At 41.1% G+C, this 23,434-nt stretch overlaps 1 protein-coding gene across 2 annotated transcripts in view; it reads right to left on the bottom strand.

Annotated features, from left to right (window-relative positions):
• Window positions 1-21,555, bottom strand: part of COPS4 (COP9 signalosome subunit 4) — a 45,786-nt gene extending 24,231 nt beyond the window's left edge. For both annotated transcript variants that reach the window (XM_007167941.3, XM_007167942.3), the window contains exons 1-4: window positions 21,402-21,555; window positions 12,867-12,946; window positions 10,601-10,752; window positions 1,254-1,357 (exon numbers count right to left, since the gene is read on the bottom strand). In XM_007167941.3, coding sequence (XP_007168003.1) covers window positions 1,254-1,357; window positions 10,601-10,752; window positions 12,867-12,946; window positions 21,402-21,475 — 410 coding nt within the window. In that variant the 5' untranslated portion in view covers window positions 21,476-21,555. The remainder of the gene's footprint in view (window positions 1-1,253; window positions 1,358-10,600; window positions 10,753-12,866; window positions 12,947-21,401) is intronic.
• Window positions 21,556-23,434: the final 1,879 nt, after the last annotated feature.

Here is a 23,434-nt window from a genome sequence, read left to right as displayed (position 1 = left end):
GTCAAGGTCACCAATGACCTTCACGTTACTACCTTTTACGGTTCACCTTCAACTCCTCATCTTATTTGACCATCAACACCATGTTGATCACTTGCTCCTTCTTGATACATTTTCCTCATTTGGCTTCTGAGATATCACACTCCACATTCTTCTGGTTTTCCTCTTACCGCAATGGACAATCCTCACTTGCTGTATCTTCCTCCTGCCCCTGACCCCTTAATGTCAGAGTGCTCAGTACTCAGTGCTCTTCTCTACCTATATGCCCTCCCTTGGAGATCTCGTCCAATCTAAAGGCTTTAAATTCCATTTATATATTAATGACTCCAAAATGTACATCTCTAGCCCAGACCTCTCTCCTAAACTCCAGACTAATATATTCAACTCCCTACTAGATATTTCCACTTGGTTATCACATGTCCAAAACAGAACTCTTGATCTTCCCCCAAAACCTATTCTTCACCACTCAGTAGATGGCAACTTTATTTTCCCAGTTATTCAGACCAAAACTCAGGACTTATCTTGGCTCTTTTTCTTGTACTCCATATCCAAGTTGTCGAGAAACCCCTAGCTTTACCTTAAAAACACATCCAGGGTCCAACATTTCTCACAATCTCCATCTCACCTGCAGTAGCTCATAAGCCTCTTCACTAATGTCCCTACTTCTGTCATTGCATGCCTACAGTTTATTCTCAACCCAGTAGTTAGAATGATCTAACATGATCAGATCATGCCAGTCCTCTGTACAAAATCCTCCAGTGGCTCCCCATTGTTTTACTTAGAAAAAAAGCCAAAGGCCTTACAATGGCTTACAAGACCCCATGTAATCTGGTACCCAGTACTCTCTGATCTCACCCTCTATCACACTCCCCTTTGCTCACTCCACCCACAGTGGTCTCCCTGCTCTTCTTAAAACACTCCAAGCATGTTCCAGTCTTAGGGCCTTTGCACTAGCCATCCTCTCTAAGAGGATCTACTGATACTCTTCCCTCAGGCAGCTCATAGCTACTCTGTTACCTCCTTCAAGTGTTTGAAAAGGTGATATCAGGACCACCCTACCACTCTAATCACCCTATTTAATAATACATCCTGTCCCCCACTTTGCCCCTTTTCCCCATAGCACTTATCACCTTCTAAAATAGTACAAATTTTACTTATTTATTTATTAAATTGTTCATTATCTGTTTCCTGTACCAGAATGTAAGAAAAAAGTAAGTGAACAATTATACATGTTTTATATCCACTATTTACTATACTTTTGTCCTGTTTCCAAAGGAATTCCCACCAACACTTGGGCTGCATTTCTCCAATCTTCTTCTTTTTCATATATGGATGCAAGATGCTGTCTTATGGAAGCAACCTGGAATAGGAGGTATACATGTTAAATTATTTCCACTGATATTAGTAAACTGGTTAAAATAAATAGATGATAATCTATTGTGACAATGCTCTCATTCAACATATTATGTAGGCAAGTAAATAGTAAAAGTTTACCTAGACTACCCAAATTTTTAATGAATTTTGCATTCACAGAATATCAAAAGAGTGAACTAACACATTTTTGCAATGTGGATTATGGCAATAATTTAGTTTAAATATTAAGTTTTGGGTTTCCCTGGTGGCGCAGTGGTTGAGAATCTGCCTGCTAATGCAGAGGACACGGGTTCGAGCCCTGGTCTGGGAGGATCCCACATGCCGCGGAGCAACTAGGCCCGTGAGCCACAACTACTGAACCTGCGCATCTGGAGCCTGTGCTCTGCAACAAGAGAGGCCACGACAGTGAGAGGCCCGTGCACCGCGATGAAGAGTGGCCCCCGCTTGCCACAACTGGAGGAACACCTCGCACAGAAACGAAGACCCAACACAGCCAAAAATAAATAAATAATAAAATAAATTAAAAAAAGAAAAAACTATTTGGGAGATTATTAAAAAAATTAACTTTAAAAAAAAAATTAAGTTTTGCTTTCGTGTCACTGCATATATAATGCTGGAGTTCTCCTATGTTCTCAGCCTAATCAACAATTTTACTGATTTTTAAAAATTATCTAGGGACTTCCCTGGTGGCACAGTGGTTAAGAATCCGCCTGCCAATGCAGGGGACACAGGTTTGAGCCCTGGTCCGGGAAGATCCCAAATGCCGCGGAGCAACTAAGCCCGTGCGCCACAACTACTGAGCCTGCACTCCAGAGCCCATGTGCCACAACTACTGAAGTCCACACGCCTAGAGCCCATGCTCCACAACAAGAGAAGCCACCGCAGTGAGAAGCCCGCGTGCCGCAACCAAGAGTAGCCCCTGCTCGCCGCAACTAGAGAAAGCCCGTGCGCAGCAACGAAGACCCAACGCGGCCAAAAATAAAATAAATAAATAAATACATAAAAATTTAAAAAAAATTATCTAAAGAGTAACATTTGGTTCATAAAACCAAATTATAGTATATGAGCAAATGTCAGATGGACTTAAAACATCATAATATTTATTTGATCTTACATTGTAAAATGCTGCTTGGCTCACTGTTTTGTAAAAATGAAGTTGAATGATTATCTCATTTAAAAATTGAATAGTATCTCTCAAAATAATTGCTGCTATCTTAAGTTTAAAAATCACCGAGGGATAGAGAAGATGGCGGAAGAGTAAGACGCGGAGATCACATTCCTTCCCACAGATACAGTAGAAATACACCTACACGTGGAACTGCTCCTACAGAACACCCACTGAACGCTGGCAGAAAACGTCCGACCTCCAAAAAGGCAAGAAACTCCCCCCGTACTTGGGTAGGGCAAAAGAAAAAAGAAATAACAGAGACAAAAGAATAGGGACGGCACCTGCACCAGTGGGAGGGAGCCGTGAAGGAGGAAAGGTTTCCACGCACTAGGAGCCCCTTCGCGGGCGGAGACTGCGGGGGGCGGAGGGGGGAAGCTTCAGAGCCACGGAGGAGAGCGCAGCCACAGAGGTGCGGAGGGCAAAGCGGAGAGGTTCCCGCACAGAGGCTCGGCGCCGAGCAGCACTCACCAGCCCGAGAGGCTTGTCTGCTTAGCCGCCGGGGCGGGCGGGGCTGGGAGCTGAGGCTCGGGCATCGGAGGTCGGATCGCAGGGAGAGGACTGGGGCTGGCAGCGTGAACACAGCCTGAAGGGGTTAGCGCACCACAGCTAGCCGGGAGGGAGTCCGGGGAAAAAGTCTGCAGCTGCCGAAGAGGCAAGAGACTTTTTCTTGCCTCTTTGTTTCGCGGCGGGCAAGGAGAGGGGATTCAGAGCGCCGCCTAAACGAACTCCAGAGAAGGGCGCGAGCCGTGGCTATCAGCGCGGATCCCACAGCAACAGGGGCGCAGAGGGAAAATCGGAGAGACTCCCGCACAGAGGCTCGGCGCCGAGCGGCGCTCACCAGCCCGAGAGGCTTGTCTGCTCCCCCGCCGGGGTGGGCGGGGCTGGGAGCTGAGGCTCGGGCTTCGGTCGGATCGCAGGGAGAGGACTGGGGCTGGCGGCGTGAACACAGCCTGAAGGGGTTAGCGCACCACAGCTAGCCCGGAAGAAGTCCGGAAAAAAGTCTGCAGCTGCCGAAGAGGCAAGAGACTTTTTCTTGCCTCTTTGTTTCGCGGCGGGCAAAGAGAGGGGATTCAGAGCGCCGCCTAAACGAACTCCAGAGAAGGGCGCGAGCCGCGGCTATCAGCGCGGATCCCACAGCAACAGGGGCGCAGAGGGAAAATCGGAGAGACTCCCGCACAGAGGCTCGGCGCCGAGCGGCGCTCACCAGCCCGAGAGGCTTGTCTGCTCCCCCGCCGGGGTGGGCGGGGCTGGGAGCTGAGGCTCGGGCTTCGGTCGGATCGCAGGGAGAGGACTGGGGCTGGCGGCGTGAACACAGCCTGAAGGGGTTGGCGCACCACAGCTAGCCGGGAGGGAGACCGGGAAAAGGTCTGCAGCTGCCGAAGAGGCAAGAGACTTTTTCTTGCCTCTTTGTTTCGCTGCGCGCAAGGAGAGGGGATTCAGAGCGCCGCCTAAACGAACTCCAGAGAAGGGCGCAAGCCGCGGCGATCAGCGCGGACCCCAGAGACAGGCATGAGACGCTGGGGCTGCTGCTGCCGCCTCCAAAAAGCCTGTGTGTGAGCACAGGTCACTCTCCACACCTCCCCTCCCGGGAGCCTGTGCAGCCCGCCACTGCCAGGGTCCCGGGATCCGGGGACAACATCCCCGGGAGAACGCACTGCGCGCCTCGAGCTGGTGCAACGTCACGCCGGCCTCGGCCGCCGCAGGCTCGCCCCGCCTCCTCCGTACCGCTCCCTCCCCGCGGCCTGGGTGAGCCAGAGCCCCCGAAGCAGCTGCTCCTTTAACCCCGTCCTGTCTGGGCGGGGAACAGACGCCCTCAGGCGACCTACACGCAGAGGCGGGTCCAAATCCAAAGCTGAACCCCAGGAGCTGTGCGAACAGGGAAGAGAAGGGGAAATCTCTCCCAGCAGCCTCAGAAGCAGCGGATTAAAGCTCCACAAACAACTTGATGTGCCTGCATCTGCTGAATACCTGAATAGACAACGAACCATCCCAAATTCAGGAGGGGGACTCTGGGAGCAGGAGATATTAATTTTTCCCCTTTTCCTTTTTTTTGTGAGTGTATATGTATATGCTTCTGGGTGAGATTTTGTCTGTATAGCTTTGCTTTACAATAGCTTTATTTTACTTCACTATATTATAGCCTCTTTCTTTCTTTCTTTCTATTTTTTCTCCCTTTTACTCTGAGCCGTGTGGACGAAAGGCTCTTGGTGCTCCAGCCAGGCATCAGGGCCGTGCCTCTGAGGTGGGAGAGCCAACTTTGGAACACTGGTCCACAAGAGACCTCCCAGCTCCACGTAATACCAAACGGCAAAAATCTCCCAGAGGTCTCCATCTCAACATCAAGACCCAGCTTCACTCAACGACCAGCAAGCTACAGTGCTGGACATCCTATGCCAAACAACTAGCTAGACAGGAACACAACCCCATCCATTGGCAGAGAGGCTGCCTAAAATCATAATAAGGCCACAGACACACCAAAATACACCACCAGACGTGGACGTGCCCACCAGAAAGACAAGATCTAGCCTCATCCACCAGAACTCAGGCACTAGTTCCCTCCACCAGGAAGCCTACACAACCCACTGAACCAACCTTAGCCGCTGGGGACAGATACCAAAAACAACGGGAACTACGAACCTGCAGCCTGTGAAAAGGAGACCCCAAACACAGTAAGATAGGCAAAATGAGACGACAGAAAAACACACAGCAGATGAAGGAGCAGGCTCAAAACACACTGGACTTAACAAATGAAGAGGAAATAGGTAGTCTACCTGAAAAAGAATTCAGAATAATGATAGTAAGGATGATCCAAAATCTTGGAAATAGAATAGACAAAATGCAAGAAACATTTAACAAGGATGTAGAAGAACTAAAGAGGAACCAAGCAATGATGAAAAACACAATAAATGAAATTAAAAATACTCTAGATGGGATCAATAGTAGAATAACTGAGGCAGAAGAAAGGATAAGTGACCTGGAAGATAAAATGGTGGAAATAACTACTACAGAGCAGGATAAAGAAAAAAGAATGAAAAGAACTGAGGACAGTCTCAGGGACCTCTGGGACAACATTAAACGTGCCAACATTAGAATTATAGGGGTACCAGAAGAAGAAGAGAAAAAGAAAGGGACTGAGAAAATTTTTGAAGAGATTATAGTGGAAAACTTCCCTAATATGGGAAAGGAAATAGTTAATCAAGTCCTGGAAGCACAGAGAGTCCCATACAGGATAAACTCAAGGAGGAACATGCCAAGACACATATTAATCAAACTGTCAAAAATTAAATATAAGGAAAACATATTAAAGGCAGCAAGGGAAAAAAAACAAATAACACACAACGGAATCCCCATAAGGTTAACATCTGATCTCTCAGCAGAAACTCTGCAAGCCAGAAGGGAGTGGCAGGATATACTTAAAGTCATGAAGGAGAAAAACCTACAACCAAGATTACTCTACCCAGCAAGGATCTCATTCAGATTCGATGGAGAAATTAAAACCTTTACAGACAAGCAAAAGCTGAGAGAGTTCAGCACCACCAAACCAGCTTTACAACAAATGCTAAAGGAAATTCTCTAGGCAAGAAACACAAGAGAAGGAAAACACCTACAATAACAAACCCAATACATTTAAGAAAATGGGAATAGGAACATACATATCGATAATTACCTTGAATGTAAATGGATTAAATGCTCCCACCAAAAGACACAGGCTGGCTGAATGGATACAAAAACAAGACCCATACATATGCTGTCTACAAGAGACCCACTTCAGACCTAGGGACACATACAGACTGAAAGTGAGGGGATGGAAAAAGATATTCCATGCAAATGGAAATCAAAAGAAAGCTGGAGTAGCAATTCTCATATCAGACAAAATAGACTTTAAAATAAAGACTATTACAAGAGACAAAGAAGGACACTATATAATGATCAAGGGATCGATCCAAGAGGAAGGTATAACAATTGTAAATATTTATGCACCCAACATAGGAGCACCTCAATACATAAGGCAAATACTAACAGCCATGAAAGGGGAAATTGACAGCAACACAATCATAGTAGGGGACTTTAACACCCCACTTTCACCAATGGACAGATCATCCAAAATGAAAATAAATAAGGAAACACAAGCTTTAAATGATACATTAAACAATATGGACTTAATTGATATTTATAGGACATTCCACCCAAAAACAACAGAATACACATTTTTCTCAAGTGCTCATGGAACATTCTCCAGGATAGATCATATCTTGGGTCACAAATCAAGCCTTGGTAAATTTAAGAAAATTGAAATCGTATCAAGTATCTTTTCCGACCACAACGCTATGAGACTAGATATCAATTACAGGAAAAGATCTGTAAAAAATACAAACACATGGAGGCTACACAATACATTACTTAATAACGAAGTGATTACTGAAGAAATCAAAGGGGAAATCAAAAAATACCTAGAAACAAATGACAATGGAGACACGACGACCCAAAACCTATGGGACACAGCAAAAGCAGTGCTAAGAGGGAAGTTTACAGCAATACAAGCCTACCTCAAGAAACAGGAAACATCTCGAATAAACAACCTAACCTTGCACCTAAAGCAATTAGAGAAAGAAGAACAAAAAAACCCCAAAGCCAGCAGAAGGAAAGAAATTATAAAGATCAGGTCAGAAATAAATGAAAAAGAAATGAAGGAAACAATAGCAAAAATCAATGAAACTAAAAGCTGGTTCTTTGAGAAGATAAACAAAATTGATAAACCATTAGCCAGACTCATCAAGAGAAAAAGGGAGAAGACTCAGATCAATAGAATTAGAAATGAAAAAGGAGAAGTAACCACTGACACTGCAGAAATACAAAAGATCATGAGAGATTACTACAAGCAACTCTATGCCAATAAAATGGACAACCTGGAAGAAATGGACAGATTCTTAGAAATGCACAAACTGCCGAGACTGAACCAGGAAGAAATAGAAAATATGAACAGACCAATCACAAGCACTGAAATTGAAACTGTGATTAAAAACCTTCCAACAAACAAAAGCCCAGGACCAGATGGCTTCACAGGCGAATTCTATCAAACATTTAGAGAAGAGCTAACACCTATCCTTCTCAAACTCTTCCAAAATATTGCAGAGGGAGGAACACTCCCAAACTCATTCTACGAGGCCACCATCACCCTGATACCAAAACCAGACAAAGATGTCACAAAGAAAGAAAACTACAGGCCAATATCACTGATGAACATAGATGCAAAAATCCTCAACAAAATACTAGCAAACAGAATCCAACAGCACATTAAAAGGATCATACACCATGATCAAGTGGGGTTTATCCCAGGAATGCAAGGATTCTTCAATATACGCAAATCAATCAATGTTATACACCATATTAACAAATTGAAGGAGAAAAACCATATGATCATCTCAATCGATGCAGAGAAAGCTTTTGACAAAATTCAACACCCATTTATGATAAAAGCCCTGCAGAAAGTAGGCATAGAGGGAACTTTCCTCAACATAATAAAGGCCATATATGACAAACCCACAGCCAACATTGTCCTCAATGGTGAAAAACTGAAACCATTTCCACTAAGATCAGGAACAAGACAAGGTTGCCCACTCTCACCACTATTATTCAACATAGTTCTGGAAGTCCTAGCCACAGCAATCAGAGAAGACAAAGAAATAAAAGGAATCCAAATCGGAAAAGAAGAAGTAAAGCTGTCACTATTTGCAGATGACATGATACTATACATAGAGAATCCTAAAGATGCTACCAGAAAACTCCTAGAGCTAATCAATGAATTTGGTAAAGTAGCAGGATACAAAATTAATGCACAGAAATCTCTTGCATTTCTATACACTAATGACGAAAAATCTGAAAGTGAAATTAAGAAAACACTCCCATTTACCATTGCAACAAAAAGAATAAAATATCTAGGAATAAACCTACCTAAGGAGACAAAAGACCTGTATGCAGAAAATTATAAGACACTGATGAAAGAAATTAAAGATGATACAAATAGATGGAGGAATATACCATGTTCCTGGATTGGAAGAATCAACATTGTGAAAATGTCTCTACTACCCAAAGCAATCTACAGATTCAATGCAATCCCTATCAAACTACCACTGGCATTTTTCACAGAACTAGAACAAAAAATTTCACAATTTGTATGGAAACACAAAAGACCCCGAATAGCCAAAGCAATCTTGAGAACGAAAAATGGAGCTGGGGGAATCAGGCTCCCTGACTTCAGACTATATTACAAAGCTTCAGTAATCAAGACAGTTTGGTATTGGCACAAAAACAGAAATATAGATCAATGGAACAGGATAGAAAGCCCAGAGATAAACCCACACACATATGGTCAACTTATCTTTGATAAAGGAGGCAAGCATATACAGTGGAGAAAAGACAGCCTCTTCAATAAGTGGTGCTGGGAAAATTGGACAGGAACATGTAAAAGTATGAAATTAGAACACTCCCTGACACCATGCACAAAAATAAACTCAAAATGGATTAAAGACCTAAGTGTAAGGGCAGACACTATCAAACTCTTAGAGGAAAACATAGGCAGAACACTCTATGACATACATCACAGCAAGATTCTTTTTGACCCAGCTCCCAGAGAAATGGAAATAAGAACACAAATAAACAAATGGGACCTAATGAAACTGAAAAGCTTTTGCACAGCAAAGGAAACCATAAACAAGACCAAAAGACAACCCTCAGAATGGGAGAAAATATTTGCAAATGAAGCAACTGACAAAGGATTAATCTCCAAGATTTACAAGCAGCTCATGCAGCTCAATAACAAAAAAACGAACAACCCAATCCAAAAATGGGCAGAAGATCTAAATAGACATTTCTCCAAAGAAGATATACAGATGGCCTACAGACACATGAAAGAATGCTCAACATCATTAATCATTAGAGAAATGCAAATCAAAACTACAATGAGATATCATCTCACACCGGTCAGAATGGCCATCATCAAAAAATCTAGAAACAATAAATGCTGGAGAGGGTGTGGAGGAAAGGGAACACTCTTGCACTGTTGGTGGGAATGTAAATTGATACAGCCACTATGGAGAACAGTATGGAGGTTCCTTAAAAAACTACAAATAGAACTACCATACGACCCAGCAATCCCACTACTGGGCATATACCCTGAGAAAACCATAGGTCAAAAAGAGTCATGTACCAAAATGTTCATGGCAGCTCTATTTACAATAGCCAGGACATGGAAGCAACCTAAATGTCCATCGACAGATGAATGGATAAAGAAGATGTGGCACATATATACAATGGAATATTACTCAGCCATAAAAAGAAATGAAATGGAGGTATTTGTAATGAGGTGGATGGAGTTAGAGTCTGTCATACAGAGTGAAGTAAGTCAGAAAGAGAAAAACAAATACAGTATGCTAACACATATATATGGAATCTAAGGGGAAAAAAAAAAAAAAAAAGCCATGAAGAACCTAGTGGCAAGACGGGAATAAAGACACAGACCTACTAGAGAATGGACTTGAGGATATGGGGAGGGGGTGGGGTGAGATGTGACAGGGTAAGAGAGTGTCATGGACATATATACACTACCAAATGTAAAATAGATAACTAGTGGGAAGCAGCCGCATAGCACAGGGAGATCAGCTCGGTGCTTTGTGACCACCTAGAGGGGTGGGATGGGGAGGGTGGGAGGGAGGGAGATGCAAGAGGGAAGAGAAATGGGAACATATTGTATATGTATAACAGATTCACTTTGTTATAAAGCAGATGCTAACACACTATTGTAAGGCAATTATACTTCAATAAAGATGTTTGAAAAAAATAAAAAAATTAAAAAATAAAAAAAAATAAATCACCACTCTAATAGCCAATATTTTATAATAACTATAAATGGAATATAACATTTAAAAATCGTGAATGACTATGTTGTACACCTGCAACTTATAATAATATTGTACATCAATTATATCTCAATTAAAAAAAAAAGAAACACATAATAAACAGAGTCCTAAAAACAAAACAAAAACCACTGCTCTAGGTTTTTACCTGCTCCTCAAATGAAATGACTCTAGGCTGGATCTTTTCCAAGGTGAAATGATAGATTTCTTTGGCTGTGCTATCAGGTAGGTTAGGGAGATGTGTGCAGAAATCAGTCAGCAACTGGCGAGAGATCACGAGGCTGACATTCTCATTTACCACTTGTTAAAAAAAGTAAGGGATAAGAAAACATGAGTAATTTATGTTTTCATTAAGCAATCAATTTTCACCTAAAATTAATACTAAAAATAATATATACCAGTGTACTCTTCAAAGCATTATTTAGGGATCTCCACACCCCTGTGACCTTATATTATAGAACCAGTTTTCCTTATGCTGAATTATTTGATCACATAACAACTACACCAAAACAGTAAAAATACCACAACTTTTCTAAGAAACAGAAATGGCTGGGAAAAAGTTTTAACAGTTGAGAATTTTACGTCATTCTTTTCTCTTCTTTATTTTTCTACAAAGTGAAGGCACAGAAACACTTACGTTTTTATTTATTTTCTTATATTCCACCTAGCTACAAAAAAAGAGTTAAAGAAGAAACAGAGAAATAATTTTCATGAAGTTTAAGTAAAGCGAGTAGTGACAGTTACTGCCACTTGTACTTTCCTGACAAAAACAACAGATAAGAACTTAGGTCAGCACTAGACGCACAGACATATTTTATGACACTGTTTATAAACAGTTATGAGGTATTATTATATATGATTAAGGATGAAAACTCTGGAACCACGCCGCTTCCAAATCCTCCTGATTACATGCCCTCAGGCAAGAGGCTTAACTTCTCTGTGCTTCTCTTTCCTCTTCTGCAAAATGTGCATAAGGTTGCTGTGAAGCTTAAATGGAATATACATAAAGTGCTTTAAACAATACCTGGCACATAGCACTCAGCAAATGTTAGTTATTATTATCACTATTATTACATTTTAAAAAGATGCATCATGCTTGTGAACCACTCCTTAGATAAATTAAGTTTAAATCAGTAGTTACTGGGGAAATAAATGACAGTTCAAAACTATTCAGTTGATGCAAATGATTTTAACAGTAGACTGCTTTTTTTTTTGGTGGTTCATTGAATTCAAAGTTTATATAAAGATCAAAGTTTATAAAAAGCACTACTCTTTTGCTACTAAGTGCAATGGTCTTAAAAAAAAAGCCACTCAAAGAGTTTTTCTGAAACCATTGCCAGTTTGTCTCACATTGCAGGCCCCAATTTTTTGAGGCAGTAACTGACAGGCCTTGTAACTAATCAGTTTATAGTATATTAATGGGAATTGGATGATACTGCATGTGACTGAGAACAGTTTCATTACAAGTGCCATTAGGTATCTATAACTGTTAGAAATTACTACACAAACTAGCACTTCTCAGGGAAATATAAGTAAATAAGAACTATAAGTAAGAAAACCTAATTTCTAGTCTGGGCTCTGCCACTAACTAACTGAATGTCCTCGGGGGAAAAAGTCACTTAATCCTGAGACTCATTTTATAATATATTATATAGGGCTATCTATACCTGCATTGTTAGTCACAAGGTTATGAAAAGGAGCCTGTGTGATGGATAATGTGTATGAAAGCACACTGTAAACTGTAAAGCACTATCAAGTATCATTAATACTGTGAACTCAGGATAAATTCCAGCCTGAATTTTGAGTAATTTTCCAGATAACTGGATATGTTTGAAATCAGGGAGTGGGGAAGAGTGTCTTAAAGGATGGAAATTTCTAGTTCCCATTCAAAAGAAATGTTCTTAACATTAACAACAGCTAACACTTATCTAGTACTTATCATGTGCCAGGTACTATTCTAAGCACTCCGTTATAGATATTAACTCATTTAATCTCCCAACAATTCTACAGGGTAGGTATCATAGCCCCATTTTATAGACAAGGAAAAGGAGGCACAAAGAGGTTATATAACCTACCCAAGATCACATAGCTAATAAAATAGCAGACCAGGATTTGAATCCAGACTATTCTTTTTTATCATTTGCTATATTGTCTCTCCATCAGTTGCTTTATCAATAACTATACAAAACCTTAATTGTAAATGTAACAATGGCTTCACACTGAAAAACAATTGAAAAACAATCAAATATCAAGTTGTAAGCAGTTTAAATTCTAAAATCAATCAAGCTCAATGCATATTTAATTTAATCTCAATGTAAATTATTTTGACAATCTGTTATAAAACAAGGCTTGAGCAAGCTTTTAAGTCCTAACTCAGTAATACAAGGCAAACACGGAATTTTCATTCCACTTACTTGCTTCCACAAAAGCTTTCAAAGCTTCTAGTTGTTCTGCCCCAGATAACTGAATGGCTTTTTCCAGGATCTGACGATACCTAAAACAATACCAAAAAGAAAAAGTGTTTAGAAGGCACTATATAGTCTAATGCTAACTTTGATGTTTGTTCATCTCTACTTACCCTGGTTTCTTTCATAGTGCTCTAGTTTGTGGTTTTCTTTACAGTACACTACAGATTTTTTTTTTTAAGTTTCCAGTCCATCACAAGAAACACTAAATCTATAATTCAAAGTGCTACTTCTTCTAGTTTCCTTTACAGTATATCACCATTTTTAAAGTTTTCATGTCTATCACAAAAAGAGTAAATCTAAGTTAATGGATCTAAGGTGCCACTTTTTCTTTCAAGTTTTAGTTTTGAATTTAAAACGTCAATTTTCTTTCAAGTGCCTCGAAAGATAAGCTATATTTCCTTCACTAAAGTACACACAGGAACATTACTTGAGGTGGCCCAGAACCTTTTCCTTACGGACCTAATGAATCTAGGGTTACCAACAATAGGATAATGTTGACTACGCAATGAAGCCAAATATTAGAGATGAAATGTCTTAGTGTGTACAAAATACATTCCACCAAGCCAAATGTCCTGACAGAACATCCTTCAGCGCCTATTAGTTCTTTATTTGCATTCAGTTCCAATAACTATTCTGCCTAATATTCATGATCACACAAAATTCAAATCAGCATTCTACAAATGATGGGGAAATGTTAAAAACAAGAACACTAACAACTATTAGGCAATGGTAAGTTCCTTCCTAAACTGTAAACTCCATGAGGACAGGGATTTTTGTTTTGTTCACTGCTATGTACACAATGCCTAGAAGAGTACTTGGCACATCCTAAGGACTCAAAGAGACAGCAGGATTAGCAACATTTTATTTCTTAAATTGAGTGGTTGGTACATTGGTATTACATTATTCTTTATCCCTTTTGTTTGCCTCAATCATAATATTTATTAAAAGCATTAGTTAATGCATTTTACAAACCTAATTGCAATTATTCAGAACATTATCCAGAATATAGTCAAGAAATAAAAATATACAGATAGTGCCCAAACTCATTCAAACTTATGACTTGTATTTGTAGGGCACACCCTCAAGCTACAGTTCAGCACTTACTGATTCTCAACTCGTACAATATTCTCACAGCCTTGGTTATACGATTTCTCAAAACAGCAGTGAATCAAGCTGGCTTTGTAAGAAAGCAGGTATACTGACAGAAAAGATAGCTAACTCCAAAAGAAGAGACAAACAATTCCAAGAAAGCAAGGAAATATTATCAAGCTTTAAAATAAAAATTTGTCATTTTAAAAATTGCCACATTTGAGGGATGAAATACAGTTATCTAAAAATTTATTTACATTGAATATCTCATTCTCGGGAGCTCCCTGGTGGCCTAGTGGTTAGGATTCGGTGCTTTCACTGCCATGGCCCAGGTTCAATCCCTGGTCGGGGAACTGAGATCCCACAAACTGTGCATTGTGGCCAAAAAAAAAAAAAAACTCATTCTCTCTCTCTACATATATACATAGATACACACACATATACACATATATTTTCCATATCTATATTTATACATTTATTTTATTGCCCTGGGCATGGTTCTAGTTAATGCATTCAATGGTTTATTATTTCTTTTTTAGATTGGCTTGTTTTTCATAATCAATTAAATGAAGACTATGGCTAAACCCTCTTACTCTTAAATCCCAGTTATTTTATACTAATAATATTGTTTTCAAAGATGACAATGTCTCACTTATAAAAATTTGCTAATAATTTAAGTTTTAATATATAGTTTCATAACTTATCAATCAACTAATCTGTATTGAGAACACCAAAAAAAAAAATCTAAATCAATGGAAAAGATGGAAAAGTGACTGATGTGGAGAACATGACAAGTACCAAATATTTTTTCATTAAAAAATATTATGGAGGAAAAGAAACTTAATTAATTGAGGCACCTCGCATCTGTCCTATCCATTCATCATCATCAACAAATGTTTATCAAGCATCTATTATGTATGTGAACTGAAGTTCAGTATGTCAATTTCTGATTTCTTGGCACTTGAAAGGAATCTGGAGGTAAATAAAACATACACACATGAAAATGTACCACAGTCACTATCTATGCTCAAAATGAGTGTAACAGGTATGTATTCACAGATCTTTCATTTACAGTAATGGTGAAATAGATATTGGACCAATCCTGCCTCCAAAACAACATAAAAAGTTGAAAGAAATGAAAAAAAAAATTTTAATAGCATAAAATCCTAACAAGAAAGAGTAAACAGAAGAGACTAAGAGCGCAAAGACATGAACCATAGCTTCTGCCTGAAAGCATTTGCTGACTGTGGAAAGACAGCTGAGAGGCAGAGAGGCACTTCTGCTGGGGAGAAGAAGTGGGCTCGGCTCTGGGGTGTTCTGCCATCTGCTGGAAACGCTGAAAGGCAAGTTGCAATTTCCGGCTGACTGATAAAACTAGAACAGGGATCTAAGGTTTTTTACCTGCCAATGGAGGAAACACTAGCACTTTGGAAGTACCGTTACAAATTCTATTCCAAGGATCATCTAGTAAGAAGACCAATAAATTTGGAAGCCTTGGTCCTAGACTCCTAACACTGTCAGGTGTCCGGCAGAAGGAAATGAAAATCCTCCCTGAAAGGTAACATCATAGACCTCCGGTTGTTTCTAAAAATACATTTAAAAATAATTTGCCCAACAACAAACATTACAATGCATACGACAATATTAGCTGGAATCAACAAAAACAACAGACAATAGCAACAGCAGGGACTCCAGATACTGGAGTTACCAGAAAGACCGAAATACACTTAAGTTTATCAAGTTTATAGAGACAAAGACGAGCTTTTAAAAAGTTTCAGCAAGAAACTAGGAACCATAAAAAGTGTCATTTGAAAAAAGAATCACCAAAAGCTATAGAACTAAACACTAATATTACCAAAACTTGAAATTCGGTGTAGTTCTTAACAGCAGACTACACACATTTGACGAACTGACAAACTAGAAAGTAGGAGAACTTACCCAGAATAAAGCCTTGAAATGGAAAGAACAGAAGACAGAGTAAGGGGCACAGAGGGCACAGTAACAAGGCCTAACAAGGGTTTCACCCGGATCCTAGAGGAGAAAATAGAATGGGACAGAGGCAACATTTAAAGAGAGAGAGAGCTGAAAAACCTCTCAGGACAATGAATGATCCAATCCATTGATTCAAGAAGCACAATGAAGCTTAACCAGGATAATGCGGTAGAGCAGCGGTCCCCAACCTTTTTGGCACCAGGGATGGGTTTCGTGGGAGACAATTTTTCCATGGAAGGGGGTGTGCTGGGGAGTGGCGGTGGTTTAGGTGGTAACGCGAGCAACGGGGCGCGATGGGGGCGGCAGATGAAGCTTCGCCCGCCGCTCACCTCCTGCTCTCCTCTGCGGTCCGGTTCCTAACAGGCCTCGGGACCATTAGCGGTCCACCGCCCGGGGGCTGGGGACCCCTGCGGTAGAGCATTTACAAAAATTGCCCACAATTCTTTTACTCTCTGTATCTATGCCCCTTTGCAATGTGACTTCGTAACTCTTCACATCAAGAGGTAGAGTTTATCTCCCTACCCTTTCATCTGGGCTTGTTTTGACCAAGAGAAGGCAACAGAAATAGAAGTAAAGTGCCCGTTCCAAGCCTGGACTTTAAAAGAATTTGTCTTTACTGCTGGAACGCGGCTTTGCCACATGAATGAGTCCAGGCCAACCTATTGGAGGATGAGATATGCACCCCACTCACCTGCCACCGCCCCAGCCAACAGAGAAGCAGAGCTGCCGACCTGACCTGACTGCCTCCATGGAGCTGACTACAGGTGCACCTGGAGCCCCTGTGGAACCAAGACCACGTGGAATAGGGAAGAATCAACCAGCTGGGCCCGGCGCAAAGTACCAAACAACAGAACTGTGAGCTAAATAAATGATTGTTGTTTTAAGCCGTGAAGTTCTGGGCCGGTTTATTTCACAGCAAAAGCTGATTGACATAGATAAGTAAAATCAAATCCACAGACACATCATAATGAAGTTGCAGAATATTAAAGACAAAATCTTACAGGTAAGTGTTAATATAATTTTTTAGAAGACAGAAATAATTTCCTAATTTGGTTGATCTTTTTTTTTTTTAAACATCTTTATTGGAGTATAATTGCTTTACAATGTTGTGTTAGTTTCTGTTGCATAACAAAGTGAATCAGCTATACATACACATATATCCCCATATCCCCTCCCTCTTGCATCTCCCTCCCACCCTCCCTATCCCACTCCTCTAGGTGGTCACAAAGCACCGAGCTGATCTCCCTGTGCTATGCAGCTGCTTCCCACTAGCTATCTATTTTACATTTGGTAGTGTATATATGTCCATGCCACTCTCTCCCTTCATCCCAGCTTACTCTTCCCCCTCCCTGTGTCCTCAAGTCCATTCTCTACACCTGTGTCTTTATTTCTGTCCTGCCCCTAGGTTCATGAGAACCATTTTTTTTTTTTTTTAGATTCCATATATATGCGTTAGCATACGGTATTTGTTTTTTCTCTTTCTGACTTGCTTCATTCTGTATGACAGACTCCAGTTTCATCCACCAATGAGGTTGATCTTTAAGCCGTCTAAATATTTGGAAATGGGAAAGAGTAGGAGAAGACAGAAATTCTGGCAAAAAAAAAAATTAGTCTGAAATGCAGTCCAGTTTGCTGAAAGTCATATAAAACCAAAAAGGTAGGTGTTTCGAGTTAAGGGCTCTGAGCCAAGCAGACAGACTGTATTCTGGCTTTGTCACTAGCTATGTGACCCCAGAGCAAAGGGTTTCACCTCTGTTTTCTCACATGTAATGTAAATACTATCACCTACTGTTTAAGGTTTAAAAACGAAAGTAAAGTGGCGCTTGGCATGCGGTAAACACTAGGGTTTAGGGAACTCCACTCTTCAGATAGGAGCCACTGAAACTTGGGTGTAGGAATAACAGAGAACCAGAGAATCTGTGTTAGAAGGGGCCTTTGAGGTCTGACCTCTGTTTTGTGTGTGTGTGTGTGTGTGTATCTCTATTGTTTGACAGTTCTATTCCACTGTATTACTAGAAAGCTGTGATCCAAAGTCTACCTCTGTGAGGTAGAAAAGTCTATTTTCTTTTCTGCAAAACAGCTTTTTTAATAGTCGAGGGCAGCTAAAAGGTCTCCCTTTCTCTCCTTTCTTCAGACTGACAACTTTTTGTAAAATGAAGCATTTAGATTTCAAAGGCCTGATATTTTCCTCTGAATACCCTCCATACCACAGAACTGGGAAGGAAAAAAAAAAAGGTCATATTTATATAGGATTGACTCAACAAAGACCTGTAATCCATGACCTCAAACCTGCCCTCAAAGAGATAACATTCTAGTTGGCAAAGCAAGAAGTAAAAAGACAAAACAATTAAGTGCTATCATAGAGGTAAACATAGGATGCCACTGGGCATGGGAAGAGCAACTAACCAGGTCCTCCATGTGTTGATGGTTGTTCAGAGAAGGTTTTTTGGAAGAAATAACATCTGAACTGAATTTTGAAGAACCACACAGGTTTTAGCCAAGTGAATAAGATAAGCTATCACAACAAATGCTCCCTCTCTCAAGGCTTTTCGCTTCTTCTAAAACTTTACATGAGATAACAAACACAATGCATAATATGTACAAAAGCAGTCTATATAATTTGCAAAAATGCTTCTCATGTGACAATTTCTTACATCAATTTCAGACTGTTGTGTTATTTCATAGTTATGGGAAAGCATTTCTAACTGAAGTTTTGACAAGGAAAGCAGTGTAGTCTGGTGGGTTAAAAATGAGCTTTTTAGGGGCTTCCCTGGTGGTGCAGTGGTTGAGAGTCCGCCTGCCAATGCAGGGGACACGGGTTCGAGCCCTGGTCTGGGAAGATTCCACATGCCGCGGAGCGGCTGGGCCCGTGAGCCACAATTACTGAGCCTGCGCGTCTGGAGCCTGTGCTCCACAACAAGAGAGGCCGCGATAGTGAGAGGCCCGCGCACCGCGATGAAGAGTGGCCCCCTCTTGCCACAACTAGAGAAAGCCCTCGCACAGAAACGAAGACCCAGCACAGCCATAAATAAATTAAAAAAAAATTTTTTTTTAATGAGCTTTTTAGAGTAGACAAACCTGGTTTGAAATATATGCTCTGCACCTTTCCAGCTATTCATTGAGTCAACCAATATTTATTGAATAACTACTGTTATAGATATTCTGCAAATTGCTGGTAACACACAGTATCAATATTTTAAAAAGGAATTTACTCCATTACTTCTTAATATGGAATCCTTTGTTACTCAGCTCCTAACATAAAGCCTAAAACTACTGATATATTTCAAGAGTATTTCTCTCATAAAGCATGTAGCTGGCAGAACTGTTTTCTTATGAAAATAAATATGACACGTTCTTGCCCAGATAGGACCAGATATGTACCCACAGGCAAGGCCAAGACTTTCCTCAGGAAGCACTGGCTATCAGTTATCAAGCACATTATTTTATTTAATCTTCATAATAATCCTGTGTACTAGATTGTTACAGTAATGGCATCCAGTGTAACTTGGCCACTCTTCCCATAAAGAGGTAGATTCCATTTCCCCTCCCCTTGAATCTGGCCTGGTCATGTGACTTACTTTGACCAGTATTTGAGAACTGATGTTGTGAGACTTCCAAGGGTAGCTTTAAGAGACCTTGCAGCTTCCACTCTCACACTCTTGGAACACTCCCAAGGCCCTGTAAGGAATCCTCAGCTAAACTACTGAATGAGAGGCAGTGTGGAGAGAGAGCCAGCCAACAGCTAGATGTGTATGCGAGTCCATTTTACCCCCACCAACCCCAGCTGAGCTGCCAGTTGACCGCACTTGTATGAGTGGGCCCAGACAAGACCAGCAAAACAGCTCAGTAGACCCAAAGCATCTTGAGAAATTATAGTTGTTTTATACCACTAAGTTTTTGATTTGTTTACAGAGCAGTAAATAACTAAAGCACCCAATAAGGTGGATACTATTGTTTATCTGCAATTCAGAGCGGAGGAAGTTTCAGAATCCTGCAAATACATGAAAACTTTCTCTCTTCTGAGAACTAACGCACTTATTTTTTTTCACCAAAACAAAAAGGAGAGCAGGCATGGAAAAAAAATATAAGCTAGTTTTACTTTCATCCAAATCTATTAAAATTACATGCAAAACAGATTGAGCTATGAGACATATTCAACTTATTTCCAACCCAGGGATTATTACGTCGATACGTATTTACTAACTGCTTAATAATAATAATAGTAACAACGACAATCCTATGGCTGTTTCTAAGTGTCAGGTACTGTTCTAAGTGATGTAAGTGTGATATAAGTGCATATACACACACATACTCATTTTGTCCTCAGACAGAATATATATAATCATCCCATTTTCCTGAGAGGGAAATTGCCCCACAAAGTAGTTAAGCCCAAGATACACAGCTAAATTTCCCACTGATAAAGTAGATTACATTTACCACCAGACAAAAAACATTACAGCCTACATAAAACAAAGTCAAGGTTTCAGTGGCCAGGTTAGAACAGTCGTATCCTATTGAATGGATCAAAGTCATCTCAGCCGTAGGGATGTAAATTGGATCAACTTGAGAAGCACACTTTAAACAGAATGCATGTTCATTACAAAAAAAAAAACAGTGCTGTGAAATCTACAAAGAGAAAATTGACATCTATCTGTCTGTCTGTAACTAACACTGCTTGCAGGGCAGGCACATATCACAAACTTTAAGTTGGAGTGCACCTAAGCCCTTCACATAAATTCCGACCAAATTCCTAAACAATCCAGATCCCTCCAAACATCACTACTCTAGACATCCCGACCCATGTTATGGTGACATTCTGCCTACGTGCCCTTCTTCAGAGTTGGTGGCGAACAGACAGTGCCCAAAACACAACCCAGAGAAGATGGTTCAAGTGGCTCTGAATGACATGATAGCGGCCATACCTCCTCAGCCCCCTCAGCCTCAAGAAGCCATCTCCCCGGAAAACTCTACACCAAGGTCCCAGAATATAAATTTCCCTTCAATCAAAAAGAAAAAAGGGGGGAACAGGGGCAAAGAGAGGCCAGGATTCAGTGTGAGAGGCCGGCCGGCGATGGGAAGGGGCACCAGGGAAGGGTTAGAAGGCCATGGGAGCAGTCGTCCCACAGACCGCGCTTCTAGAATCTTAAGATACCAGAAAGGATGCCATCAGGGACTGCAAACGTTGACAGTCACCCCAGATCTACGGTCCTGAGGGCTCCTTACACAAGGTCCCTTCCAGTTTTCTGCTGCTCCCAGCATTTGCCTACACAACCGACCTCAGGCCCGCCCCCTTGGTCATCAGGCCCGCTCCTAGCCTCACATCCGAAAGCCGCCGTCAATCCAAGGAGAACAAGTCTCTGGCTTTACTCTCCACCTCCCAGGCCCCTGGGAAATACTCACTTGCCCGCCAGATCTTTATGAGAGCCGCTCGAATTCATGAGCTGGGCCAAATCCTGTCGCACGGCTGCCGCCATCTTTCTCCCAGCTCAGCGAAGGCTGCGGGGCCTCTCACGGCCAAAAGAAAACGAGTGTAGTCCTCCAGAGTGCGGCTAGAGGGAACCCGAGATGCCACAGAGTAGCGCCTGTGTGGGCCAGACCGCCGAGAGTGGGAGCCTGCGTTAGACCCGCCCCCAGGGTTGAGTGACGCGAAGCTCCACTCCTCAAGTCCGAGGCCGGCCCGGGCCTCCCAGGCTCAGGCGCGCACGCTCCCACTTCGGATTGGCGGATGAACTCCAAGAGGCTGTGTCTCTTGTGCAACCCCAATAAGTGCCCGATACGCAAAACTTCCGGATTTTCATCAAGTTCCGTGTCTCACGTCTGTGGTTTACCGTTCTGTGTTCTTTAAGGCAGCCCTTAACTACCCGTGGTAAAGAACGAGTTGTTTTTGGTTACAATTCACCACAGACCGGTACTTTTTGTAAAGTGCAATAAAAAAGGTCCCCATTCCCCTTCCCACTCTGCTCCCTTTATATGGGTTGATCATACCTCCCAGTTTGTCCAGGACAGTGCCATTTTCCTTCTGTTCTCCTGGAGTAATTATTTATGACATGTCCTTTCACTCTACCAACTGTTCCATTTGGATGACAAATTATATGATCACTTTACCTTGATATGTAATTATATTCATTACTTATGTATCCTTATAGAATTTGTCTGAAATTTTTTTCTGTCCTTTCTAGCTTTCGCAAAAGATAGCACATTCTGCTCTTTTTTTCTCTTCTTGAAGATTTTACCATGTAAGTCCAGAGAGCTTCCTCATTTTTTAGAGCTGGAGAGTATTACATATAATGAGGGGATGCCATGGTTCATTTAATCCGTATAGCTAGACACTGAAGTTGTTTTTAATCAATCAACCAATGCTGCAGTGAATAACCTTGTATGTACATCATTTTATATGTGTACAGGTAGAATACATTCCAAGAAGAGAGTCAAAGGGTAGATGTACTTACAATTTTGAAAGATATTACCAAATTGCACTTTATAGGAATGGGACCATTTTGCCTTACAAGCAGCAATACATAAGAGTGCAAATTTCTATAGCCTTGCCTACAGAGGATGTTAAACTTTTGAACTTTTGCCACTTTATATGTGGAAAGAAGCATGTTCCCTCTTTTGGGAAGGGGAAAGAAAAGAAGACCAGAACAAGGAAATCCTTTGAGAAAGTAATGTGGTGATTACCCACATCAATTCAGATCTCACTCCATTGTTAAGAACTTAGTCAAATCACCATGCCTGGCAACAGTGAGACTGGAAATTTAGTTTCCTTTTTCCCGGGGAAAAGGAAAGGATGGTTTTGGAGGGACAGTCGGCAGTCTTTACTGCCATCTGTCCCTCTGACCATAATATCTGTGTGTATCCTTCTTGTAATACAACACTCATCTCTAAAGAAGAGTGTTCAATTTCCCAATTCAGTTTCTCCAGCAGCTTAAAATCCAGGATGCCTGATGATGCACAACCCTCTTCATCAGGTTGGGATGAAACTTTTCATGGCACTGACACATATACACTATAAAACAAATTATCTGCCTCATGCACAAACATGTAATACAAAACAATAGTGGAGCAATAACAGGAGGAACCAGATAACCACAGTTACAACCCAGAAAAAGTAACAGTGGGAAACACAGCAGTTACTTGTCCACAGCAATGGTAGAATCCTGGGCAGGAATTATGAACACCCACTATCCTGGTTAGACCCTAGTAGTGCATTTTGAGAGGATCATTGCATTGTTCGTTGTATTCTGTGAGCCTGAGCTTTGCCCTCTGAATACAGGTTAACTGGATGTTGGAGAGTAGTCCCTCTTTAGGGAAATGTTTTAGAGCTTGAACAATTGAGGGCATTTGTAGGCCAGGTTTGTCAGTGTTTTGTTTTTTTTTTAACAAAATTTCATTGAATATTCAGTAAATTCTGTTCGCTTACAGACAGTTTCAGG

This window comes from Balaenoptera acutorostrata, chromosome 5 (assembly GCF_949987535.1).
Source record: "Balaenoptera acutorostrata chromosome 5, mBalAcu1.1, whole genome shotgun sequence".
NCBI classification, from domain to species: domain Eukaryota; kingdom Metazoa; phylum Chordata; class Mammalia; order Artiodactyla; family Balaenopteridae; genus Balaenoptera; species Balaenoptera acutorostrata.
This window is presented reverse-complemented; position numbering and strand designations above follow the sequence as displayed.